This window comes from Rhagoletis pomonella, unplaced genomic scaffold, assembly GCF_013731165.1.
Source record: "Rhagoletis pomonella isolate Grant_MI unplaced genomic scaffold, Rhpom_1.0 Rhpom_scaffold_00004, whole genome shotgun sequence".
Classification (NCBI taxonomy): domain Eukaryota; kingdom Metazoa; phylum Arthropoda; class Insecta; order Diptera; family Tephritidae; genus Rhagoletis; species Rhagoletis pomonella.
This window is the reverse complement of record NW_023458558.1, coordinates 13,642,647-13,654,608: the sequence shown is the minus strand read 5'-3', so window position 1 is coordinate 13,654,608 and position 11,962 is coordinate 13,642,647. Positions and strand designations below refer to the sequence as shown.

At 34.7% G+C, this 11,962-nt stretch overlaps 1 protein-coding gene across 1 annotated transcript; it reads left to right on the top strand.

Annotated features, from left to right (window-relative positions):
* Positions 1 to 565: 565 nt before the first annotated feature.
* LOC118738403 lies at positions 566 to 11,595 on the top strand. The gene is made up of 2 exons (XM_036469329.1): positions 566 to 1,223; positions 10,362 to 11,595. The coding sequence occupies exons 1-2, from the start codon at positions 566 to 568 to the stop codon at positions 10,853 to 10,855; spliced, it is 1,152 nt and encodes a 383-aa protein (XP_036325222.1). The 3' UTR covers positions 10,856 to 11,595.
* Positions 11,596 to 11,962: the final 367 nt, after the last annotated feature.

Sequence of the window (11,962 nt, the reverse complement as noted above, 5' to 3'; positions counted from 1 at the left end):
AAAAAAATGCACAGAATGCCGGCTGTGGCCGTGTTCGCAATGAAATTGCAAAGAAATTCGGAAAAGCACAAGAAAAGCAGTTGGTAATTTCTTTGCTGGTTTTTAATGTGAAGAAAAGAGGTGTCTATAAAAGAATAAAGCGCGCTTTGCGGTGGCATCAGTGTGTTTTGAAGACTGACAGAAGCCGCTTCAGCCGGTGGTTAATCAAATGGATACAAACAACACCAACAGCAAAAAATAAATCCATATATATGAAGTGTAGTAGTTAAAGGCAACCAAAAGTTACCGTTGAATTGCGCTTGGTGCAAGCTTGCGTTAACGAGTGTGCGTATGCATTTGTGCGATAAGGCAGGATACTGACTAAACAAGTATAAATAAAATGTGATTTGTGCTTACAATTGACATAAATATTGCAATTAACCGAACATACACTACATACGAAAGTTAGTGGCAATAATTAGTGCAAATAAAAAAAAAAATAAAAAAATAAGAATTTGAAAACTTTGACACTCAAAACCGATTTACTTAAAATATTACAAAAAAACAAAACAAAAAAGTTCTCAAAATGCTTTTGAAAAAGACATTTGCGCATGCGAAGTTAAAAAATCGCGCCACATTCTGGAGTTACGCGTTCGCGTTCTGCCTCTGCCTCCTGTTATCCGCTTGCAATGCCGGCACCGAGAATCTTAGTAATTTCCCTTTTGCGCAGCAAGGATTAGCAGCAGCAGCAGCAGCATCAATCGCCTCTGCCAACTCAGCAGCAACAGTCAAAAAATCATCAGTTCCGCCCGCACCTGCATCGTCTTCGCCGTCATCTTCCCCGCCATTGAACACCGCTAACGCCAGCACACGCACCATTTTGCGCATCTACGATGAGTGCAGCCGCGCAGATGGCGGTTTTGTGCCATGCCTGAAGAAGAAGGCAATCTCCTTCATTGATCGCATATCGCACATAGATGCCATCGCTGTGGCGGATGGCATTAAATTGGTGCGCCTGCCGAATAGCGCTATTAGCGCCGCCGCAGCCGCATCTTCTGCGCCACTTCAGCCACTTTATGGCGAAAATGAGCTTGAATCTTCGCTGTCACGCTCCAGCGATGATCGCGATACCAAGCTGACAAATATGCTTATAGAGCGATTGAGTCACTTCTTCAATGGTCACACGCTGCAAGTGAATTTTCCCAAATTGACAGCCGAGGAAATAGGACGTGGACTAGAAGAAGGTGAGTGAGTTGGATGAGTGTGTACACTGGGGGAAAAATAAACCGTATCGTATTTGTTTCAAACTAAAATACATATGATTTGGCGCCAAACAATCTTTCGTTTAGCGTTTTTTTTTTTTGAGATTTAGTCGTTTGAATGCACTTTCGTTGTGAACTTCACTACTGCTTTTTAATATGTAATTAGGAAAACCAAACAAAGTTCAGAAACTGCCAGTTGCGTGAGACGACATTGGAAACTAGGACCTCTTGGATTCAAACGAATAATCAATAGCAAACACCTCTGAACATTGAGCTAAGCCATGATACAAAAAAGAAGTTTCAATGAACAACCTTTTTTGGGGCACGTAAATCCCCTCCCATTAGAAAGAGAACTGCCCAAACTTTAAGAAAAGTCGCCCCTATCCTCTCCAAACCCCTAGCCACCCACTTGAAAGTGGGGTAAAACTAGCATTTCGCCAGAGATATGTAAACTCCGGTTACGCCAACCCCGCGATTTTCGCGCAGAATACCTTTCCGCCTTGGAGGCCTTTGGCTGCGCTTAGAAAAAATTACCCACTCCGGCTACGCTAACTACAGAATTTTTTTGGAAAACCGCTTATTTCAAACCGAATTTATTAATAAAGTTGTGTTCGAAAATTTCAAATCTTTATTTTAAACTAAAGTTTCATCGTTTGACCACACGTGCATGTTAAGTTTTTTTTTGATGCGGGTTACACCCAAAATTATTGTACAAATAACCGAACCTTACCTAACAAAATAGCTTTTGCTTGTTCAAATTTCGATTCTAAGAACAAAATGATTTTAAATAAACAAAAAATTAATAATAAAATTTGAAGGATTTTAGATATTGGATATGAAAGCACGCAATGCCGCAATCTGCTTAATTGTCAGGTTGTTGAAAAACTGACAATGGAACTACCTACTTTTTGTGTCATGCAGCTAAACCATAACGCTTTTTATTATTTATGGGCATTTTCCTTAATTAAAAAAATTGTACATGTTTTAAAATTTAATGTTACTTTCTCTGTCCATCAGAAACAGTATCAGCCTTACCATTTTAAAAACAGCTTTCATCTCGTGCTACATCTTCAGTATTCATTATCATTACTGCTCCGACATCTCTGAAGTTTTCTCTATATCTACCCCTTTTTCCTCGGTCTTATTTAACATCAGTGTCCTGCATTTAATCTTCAGTTTCGACGCTGTTCAACATGTTAATTTTTATTATTTTCAAGACCAGGTGTCTATAAGCCACCAAGCTCCGGCTTGTGCGATTTCTGAGCTTTTTTTTTGTTTTTAATATAGAATGATAAGAATCCTTGGTATCTTTGCAGGATTTCTATCCGCTGATTAATTTCAGTGCCTTAAAGCTAAATAACTCTAGACTTAACTTAACTTACGCAATAAGTCGTCATTGATTACTCAAAACGTAAACTTAGCCAGAAGCGGAAATATTTCGTTTTTGTATTTTTCTTTTCAGCTGATTGTCACTTTGTCGCCTATAAGACTGAAATATTCCTGAACAAAAATATATTACGTTGGCCAATATATTAGGTTACGTTACGTCAACTAAGTCTAGGCTATCTGAGCCTTTAACAGTTTTTAATAATTCAGCTGCTACACACACTTCACTTTGACAAATAAAATAAAACTAATTTTTCAACATCAGCAGAACGACAATCTTCTTCTTCCATTTGCATTTTTATCGCAAATTTCAAGCTGCAATGCGAAGGTTTTGCGATCAAAAAAGTTTTCCAATCGTTCATTGCTCTTATACGAGATCGTTTGAGGACATTTTGCGAGACTCTCGTGTGTTGGGATGCTAAGTGGTGTCGCAAAAGCTCTGAAAATCAACGTTTCGGCTAGATATTTGCTTTTTTTTACTTTTACATACATTCTGCGAGGTCATACTATGAACACGCGTGACGTTAAAAGAGTAAAAATGAAACTAACTTTTATAAAGAGCTGGCTGCCTTATTCAAAGCACTAAATAAATATATTCCCAATGTTTCACCTAAATCCGTCCAGCCGTTTCTGAGCGAAGAAAAGTCTTAAATAGTATCGGTTTTCCATTTCATAAAATTTTAAATCACCACTAAACAAAGTTTCAACTTAAAAAAATAAAAGCTTACTGCACACCAAAGAGCCCAGTTCATTAATTTGGCATCTTGGTTTTGAAATTCGAGATAACGGTGCAGGTTTGATGACCTTAATCAATTCATTGTTATATAGCGCTTATTAGCTTCCCGGCGAGGTTTAAAAATACAGTTTTACAAATCGTAAATTAATGATTGGTGCTAGATATAGTTCTTCGTTTTGTATAGTCAGCAAGTATATTTGCATTCAATAACTGAAATGCAAAAACAATGCTCAAAACTAATGCTTATTTTCTAATAAATAAATACAATGTGTACAGCAGGCTCTCAAACACAAATATGCAGTGAAACCTCGATATAACGAACCGTGATAAAACGAAAAACCCAATATAGAAAAAAAATGCTATTGACGGCTAAAGTCTGTAAACAAAAACTTCTATATGAGGAACTGTCGATTTAAAAGCCTCTACACACCGAATTCTGAATATGTTGACGGTTAGAGTCCCGTTAAAAAATTACCAAACTATACTTATAACACCGTGGATTGGTCAATTTTACACACACAAAATATCAATAAATTAGCGAAACTACGGACCCGAAGTATCAAAACTGCGATTGTAGTTTCATTCCCAGATATTAGGATTTTTTTTATGACTTTGAAATTTCAAATAGATGGATGATTAATTAAAAAAATTCAGTGCAATGTAGAATAACAATATGGGTATCAAATAAAAGACAAAATTCAGTAGAATCAAAAAAGGTAAAATTGTTTGGTGCAGGTGTAAAAAGTTCCCTTTTTAAATTTAGTCCTTGAATATTCGTGAATATTTGCAATATTTTTTTTTTTTTAATTGTGTGTCAAGAGCTATCACCGTGCGACAAAAACCAAAAATTTTTAAAACACATGAAAAAATCCATATATGCACAAAACCAGGAGACAAGTATAGTATAACTGGGTTTTTAATTTTTCTTTCTGACGTCTCGATTTTTTTTAAGGACTTTAAAATTTCCAGGATATGATTGAATAAGTACAATATGGGTATCAGTTAAAAGAAATAATTCCGTAGAATTAAAAACAAATTTTTTTGTTGCACCATGACGAATAAATGTTGAAAATGCCCTGTAAAATTGTATCCTTGAATATCATGAAAATTTGCATATTTTTTTGAAAAAAATTGTATATATATATCAAGAGCTAATATACACACGATGTGCTCGTAGTATTTTGTTATTTTTTTTTAAGTTTATTAGCTCAAAAAATTTAAAATATCTGAAAGGGGATTTTGTCCTTGGGGAGAGAAAAACTTTATTTTTTTATTATATTAGTTTTATATTTTTAAATCTATACATTAATTTTCTTTATTGTATAGTTTAAGGCAGGCTCATCCTAAACTCTTTATTTGTCAATGTTATTGTGGATTATTAACATTTATTTGTAATATTGTTATTGAGCTTTATACAACGACTATGATTATTAGCTGCTCTTTCGGAGATGACCACATCTGCTCATCAGACTTTTGCACTCATTTCATAAGTCACCATAACTACAATGAAGGGCTACTGCTACTATTTAGACTTTTTATTTCTACAGAATTTTCTCTTGCATTTGGTACCCATATTGTAAAAGTAAATATATTGACTGTTTCGTGTGTTTTGAAATATTTCGGTTTTTGTCGCACGTTGTAAAGAATAATTTCCAAAATATTGCATTTTTAGATTTATCGTAGTTTTGATATTCTATAAATACATAAATATAACGAAACTGTAGATATAACAGCTAGCAACCAACGAATATCCAACCTCTTCGACTTCGTTATATCGAGGTTTCACTGTATGTAGGTACATTGCTTTGGTTGTGATAAACCCCACAGGCGTAATTTATATTTTAACGATTTAAGAAAGGAGTATGCTGATCTGGTGACCAAATTATGGTCGGCCAAACTTCTTCTCGAATTTGTGTTGTGCTTCTTAATGTTACACCATAAACGCAGGGACAGTTTAAGGTCGCTTTCGAATTGCAAATCGTGTTTGTGAAAAGTTTTTTTCTTAGCAAAAGTAGATAAGGAGGTTAACCATTTCCTGCCGAAGGGCGACCGACATAGAAAACAATTCTTTAGAAATTGCTCGACCAGAATCATACCTACGTTTTACTTGCATATGTCGACCACCCTAGTTACGTTACCAAAATTTAATGGAACATTCTACGTGTAGGTTTGCAAATTTTACAAGGCAATTATTACGAGTAAGATGATCGGCCCATCCCCTGCAAGTGATTGAAGTGTCATAGGATGCGGTGTCCTTGAATCATTTGTAACTCATAAACTACAATATGTCTAAAACAAATACCTCATTGCCTAAATATAAAGAGATATGTTTGGTAGTTTAAGGAAAGCACCTATCCAATTAAAGGAAGTTGTATGAAGCTTAAGCTGATAACCATATATATACATACATACATACATACATATGTACATAGATACATACATAAATATGCATGCATGTAAGTTGTGGGTATTGCATTATATTCTAAAATTTACTCATTATTCATCACACATTTTTTCACACTTCAGTAATTTTTGCTCCAATTCGTCCAAAGTAGACGTTAATAGAAGGTTTGGGACTACATAGAATGTGCTTCTTAATGTTAATAAGCCCGAGCATGCACATTTATGTAGATATGTATGTGCATATGTATGTACTTGTACATATATTCACGTGAGTAAGCTGACACATTTTAGGCGTTCCACGCCGTCTTTCATAATCATATTTTACCCGTATAACATCTACATACATATATGTATGTATGTATGTATGTATATTTATTTATGGCAGTACTAGTTAGTTGCATGCCCCATATATTCATTAGAATCTACTGTGCCATCTGCAAAAAGCAGCAGCAACTACAAAAACAACACTGTCGCATAAATTGTATGTGATTATAAAAATATTTATTTATTCGTAGGTTGAAACGTCTGGTAATTCCCATAAGTTTTTCTATCACTGAAAGAAATTTTTAATAGATTTGGGAGTGTTATCTGTCTAACAAAATTTGAAATTTCAATAAAACAGATTTTATAAAAAAAGGTGGAATTGAGATATCAATCCGAATTGCATGCTGCCAATTTCAAGTATGTAAATATTTTCCAAATTTGGATTACACTGGTTTGATGGTAGCAATTACTGATTCTAAAAGTTCCCAAGAAACTTCAAAGAGACATTTTTACCAAGTGACTACCACATTTTCACTCATCGACATTTTATTTTGATTTGTTTTCACATCATAAAAAATGCTATATTATGAGGTAATTAGATTCACGCCTCAGCATAACTAATTAGCAAAGTGTACAGATGGATGAGCAAAAAGTGGCGCTGCCTACTGCATTGTGCTTTCGGTGAAAAAATATGAGGGAATATATTTAATGTCATACACAAGAGCGAACACATTTATGTATGTACATAAATGCATACAATTTTACCCAATTTTACTATTTTTTTGAGGCTGATAGCTAAAAACTTTCGAAATTTGTAAAAACCCACCTGACTAAGTCTGGTTGCCCAATTCAAATATTAATCCGATGCGATTCTCCGCTTTGTACTATTTTTGGCTTTAATATTTAAGAGCGTGTTCAAGGAGATGGCAAGGGCAGATATTGTGGAAAAGTGACGCCCTATTAGGCTGCATATATGTTTTCAAAGTCGCTGAATACCATGGAACCATTTATTTTTCTCTATAATCAAAACTTTCTGAGAAATTGTAAAAAATCTGGGAAAAAGGAGAAAAAATACAAACATGTTTTTGTTAATGCTTAAAATTATTGTTTAGAATTTGTTTTTATATTTTCCATTTCTGTTGTGGGATCGCTGGATAGTAAGTTGCTGTGGAAGCGCCTTTTGATGATGTAAAATAGTGTTAAGCGTCACTTGAGGTCTGTCATCTGCCCTGATGCATTGGTGCTACACAGCAATAGTCAGACCAATACTACTTTATGGCGCTTTGGTGTGGTGGAATGTCCTCGTGGGAGCTCATGGACAAAAAATGGGTCCCAATAGCGTGGACAGGTGCAGGAAGTGTCGTAAGCGGGAGACCAGGGAAACCTTGAAGCATCTCCTCTGCCAATATCATTCACTGTCAAAACTACGATTACAATTCGAGAAGTTAGACGACATTTCACAAGTTGAGCTGAAGTTTCTACTGAAATTAACAAAAAGCTTTCACATCCTTTGTGATGTCTACTTTAACGAGTAAACACGAGCTCATACTGGCAACACTAAGGGCCTACCAGATTAGACTAACTTAACCTTGCAATTGGTTAACGTACATATAAGCATTTTTAAGTAAACGGTTTTTGTTTTACACCCTCTCATACATGATGTATTTTGCGTTGCCATATGGCAACACGGGGTCGATTTGGGTTATCAATTTGAATAATGCGATATGATGCGATAACCCAAAAAAAAAAATGGATAGCTCGATACATTTCGATAACCATAAACTTTAAGCAATTCGGAAATCGCTAATGTATAAATTGAAAGGACCCAAAATAGATCCCTGAGACACCCCTACGTGATTAACTGCTTCACTGGGCGTAACTCTAGTCCGATTTCAGACATTTTCAAGGCCTTGCTTTTATGTATCAAGAGTAATAATTGTACGCAGTTTGGTAAAAAATTATCATTTCAATGCCTAGTGGAAATTCAACATTAGTTATCAGTCAACATAATTTAATTTGAAAAATATGAAATTTTTATTTAAAAACAATACATAGTATGTATTTCATGACATATAAATCATTTCCAAGTGGACAATCAGAGAAATTGATAGAAATGTAATTACCATTGACAAACGTTGACGAATGCGGGTGCATTGAGCCAAGGTGTGAGTGGAAAATAAAAGCTAATAAGGCTTAAGGCATGTCATATTTCTGAAATGGGTATCAATACAAATATATTTGTATGTATATATCTATATTAGACTGCATCACCAAGAAGAGTTGCGGGTTTTCCGGCATGATTATAAAATCTATTATTATTAAGACGTCCACCAAAATATTTCGAAAAAATATTAAGATTTAAGTGAGCTGGACCGATGTGAAAATACCTCCAAAAATGGAGTTATTTATAAAAAAAAATATAAATAGTTTTTCCAACGACCTTTTGAAAAAAATCCCCTCAGATTACAAAACAGATTATGATTAAAAAATCTACAAAAAAATACTTAAAAATCTTTTCAACGGAATCGTAATAATGAAATTTTTGATGCAGTTTTTTTATATTTTCAAAGATTGATTTACGAAAAACTTGAATAACTTGGCCAAAACTATTCTGATTTAGAGTTATGGGGTCTTTTTATTTCTGTGCAAAAATATGTCATTCATGTGCCTTTTTTTTCAAATACCAAAACATCTTAATCCAACTTTAAATGACGTTCGTTCATCCTACCTTTCTCTTTCATCCTTTGAATGAGCTTATTAGCAAAGAAATAAAAAGGGTTAGAAAATGTCTTTCCAATTATGCCTCAGAAGTCTAAATCGAGAATTTAGGTTTAGTTATTCAAGTTTTTCTTATACCAATCTTTGAGAAAAGTCAAAAAACAGCATCAAACATCCCATTATTACGATTTCGTTGACATTTTTTTAAATATTTGTATGCAAATTTTTTAAGCTTAACCCGTTTTTTCATTTGAGGGGAGTTTTTAAAAAAAAAAATCTTTGAGAAACTATTTTTATTCATAAAAAAACTACATTTTTGGTGTTTTCAAATCGGTCCAACTTTCGAAAATATTTATATTTTTCCAAAACATTTTGGTGGTCGTCTTAAAATACAATAGATTTTATAATTCCAAAGGTTACGATTTTTTTTGTATGGGGAGTGATGCAATCTAATGTATATTAACATTCATACTATATGTTAGGGCTGTGCAATTAATGGGTTATACAATTTTTTATTAATCAAAAAGTAAGTAACTTAATTGTTCGATTAATAGGAAATTATGATTACTCAATAGTTCAGTTACTCGAGAATTCAAGATTTCGATTAACCAAAAACTAAAATATTTGAGTAATTTGCTTTATGACGAGTAATCAAATTTTCAAAGTATTCTTTTTTTATTTTATTTTTTTACATTTAAAAAAGTAGAAGTCCCTCGATACCTTGAAAACAACGTTTCTGTTTTCAAAAATTAAAATAAAATATTGTTGTCATGTACACAACGGAAAAAGAAGTTAAGCATTTTCCAAAGCATACTCTTTGAACAAGCTAAATTAATTTTTTTAGTAATTTTATTTTAGGTCACTCGACTAATCATCGTATTGAGTAATTGAAATCTTGATTACTCGAGTAATTGATTAGCCGAACAACTAACTAGCCAAACTTGCTCGAGTAATCGAATAATCTCACAGTGCTAATCTACATATGTACATAAGGGCGATCCAAAATAACTAACTGATCCTTTTGAGGCCATAAATTCGCAACATTAATTATTTGGGATCACCCTAATATACATCATACATGAAGCAGGAAAGCGAAAAAATACACATTGAAGTGAATATGAAAATGCAATTTGAAATACCCATTTAAATTGCATGATAACTGGTTAGTTATGAGGTTTTTACACATTTAGATCAAGCGTAGCTATTTGTACACTGACACTATCCAATTTTGGCTAGACAAGTTAGCCGTGACAATGTAATGCCCAACTAAATGCAAGTAGCAAGTGGCCATCGGCGGATAAGTGTAAGCGAGATCGCCTTGGCACGAGCTTGGATTGCAAGTAGGTATGGCAACTTATGTCAATTGCGATTAATCAAATCAAACAAAATGAACGAATACAAAAAATAATTCGCAGAAAAGTGAGCGACAAGTCTGCAAGTATCAGGTTAAAATCAAAAAAAAAAACTTATTATTTTTGCATTAAAAGCATATTGAGACTTTTGATAACAATTTACCAATTTTAGCAGAGCTTTCACTTTCCTAACTTATCAATTAACAGATATACAATTACTCTAAACAATTTTCCATTTTCTCTCCTTTCACTCCCGCATAGGTCGTGGCAAAATGAAGAAAATGATGAGCATGATGATGATGGGCATGGCTATGAAAATGGTTGGCATGATCCCGGTTGCCATGGGTATGCTCTACATGATGGCCGGCAAAGCGCTGATTGTCTCGAAGATTGCCCTGCTGTTGGCGGGCATAATGGGTCTGAAGAAGCTGATGTCCGGTCGTGGTGGATCAGGTGGTAGCTCGGGTTGGTCATCGGGTGGCGGCGGCGGTGGCTGGTCTTCGGGGGGTGGTGGTAGCGGCGGCTATGATAGACGATCTCTTAATGAAGCGCATGAGCTGGCCTATCGCGGCTATAGCAATCGACAGACAACAGGTGCATATGCGCAGCAGAAGCAACAGCAAGAGCAGCAGCAAAAGAAACAGCTACAACAGCAGCAGCAACCGTTATCTTTGCAACAACAGCAACACCAACAACAACAACAACAACAACAGCAGCAGCAGCAGCAGCAGCAGCAACAAGTGCAAAAGTCATAAACAGTAGGCACACAGAATGTATAGTTGAACTTCATAAAACGTCATTAGTAAATATAAACAACAGCAGCAACAACAACAATAACAATAACGACTGCCTGTATTATACACGCTGTGCAATATGCTGCATATATCTATCCATAAAAAGATGCAGAATATAGTATATATTGCATTTTTGCCACAATGCAGTGACCGACCGTAAGTCATCTCATAGATGAAGCGCAGCCTTAACCGGCGCACAACTGCAACATGCACTACAGCAACAATACAAATACCGACCAAATCAACCACAAGTGTTGCTGCAAAATTTATTGCGTAGCATTTTGTAATTAGAATTTCTGCTACTGATTTCTGCTAGCCGCCTCAATTTGCCTTTGGCGCCTTTACACACTTCACGGTACTAATACGATTTCGCCAAAACCCCTATGTATGTGTATATCTATGTATACACATTAGACCGGGTCGGTGCTGATGCAAAAGCAAAAAAAAGTTTGTTATTCTAGTAATTTGAAAGCTTATTTTGAGAAGATTTGGCGTCATGAAAGTGTTCATGATGAAAAAAGCCATAATGGATTTTGAGACTTCTACGTCTCTTTAGGAGCATGGAAAACAGCCGCATATGATAAAATTTTTAATTTCATGATAACTAAAATTGAATTTAGTTGGGTAGAAATTAAAATAATCGAGTTTCCTGGTCGAAGGAGGTAATATATGTAGATGAATAGAATATTAAAGCAGTGTATATGTATGTAAATGTATCTTTTCTACGATGTACATGCATATGTATGCCCCATGCATACATACATATAAGTATATAACATTGTTTTACAAATAAAAAAGTTATGAGCCAAACGCGATTTTGAACGTTTTTAGCAGGCATTCTTTAATGAAGCTAAAATTCTCTCTAAAACAGTTTTCAAACTGGCTGGTCAAATAACAAACGACACAGTCTAATACACATCCAAATGCATATATGTATCTCTCTTTTTACTATCTAAGTTTTTCCTCAACCAATTTCCTTGTTGCTCACTTGCAAAATGGACTACTGTTATTTATTAGTCTTGATAAAAAAAGCAATGTTTTAACGAATCAACGTATTTCTTTCGATTT

Bases quoted from the DNA above. Each gene is read 5' to 3' on its own strand.
- LOC118738403 (XM_036469329.1), top strand. From the start codon at position 566: ATGCTTTTGAAAAAGACATTTGCGCATGCGAAGTTAAAAAATCGCGCC. The intron at 1,224-10,361 runs GTGAGTGAGTTG...ACTCCCGCATAG, and splicing joins AGGACGTGGACTAGAAGAAG to GTCGTGGCAAAATGAAGAAA.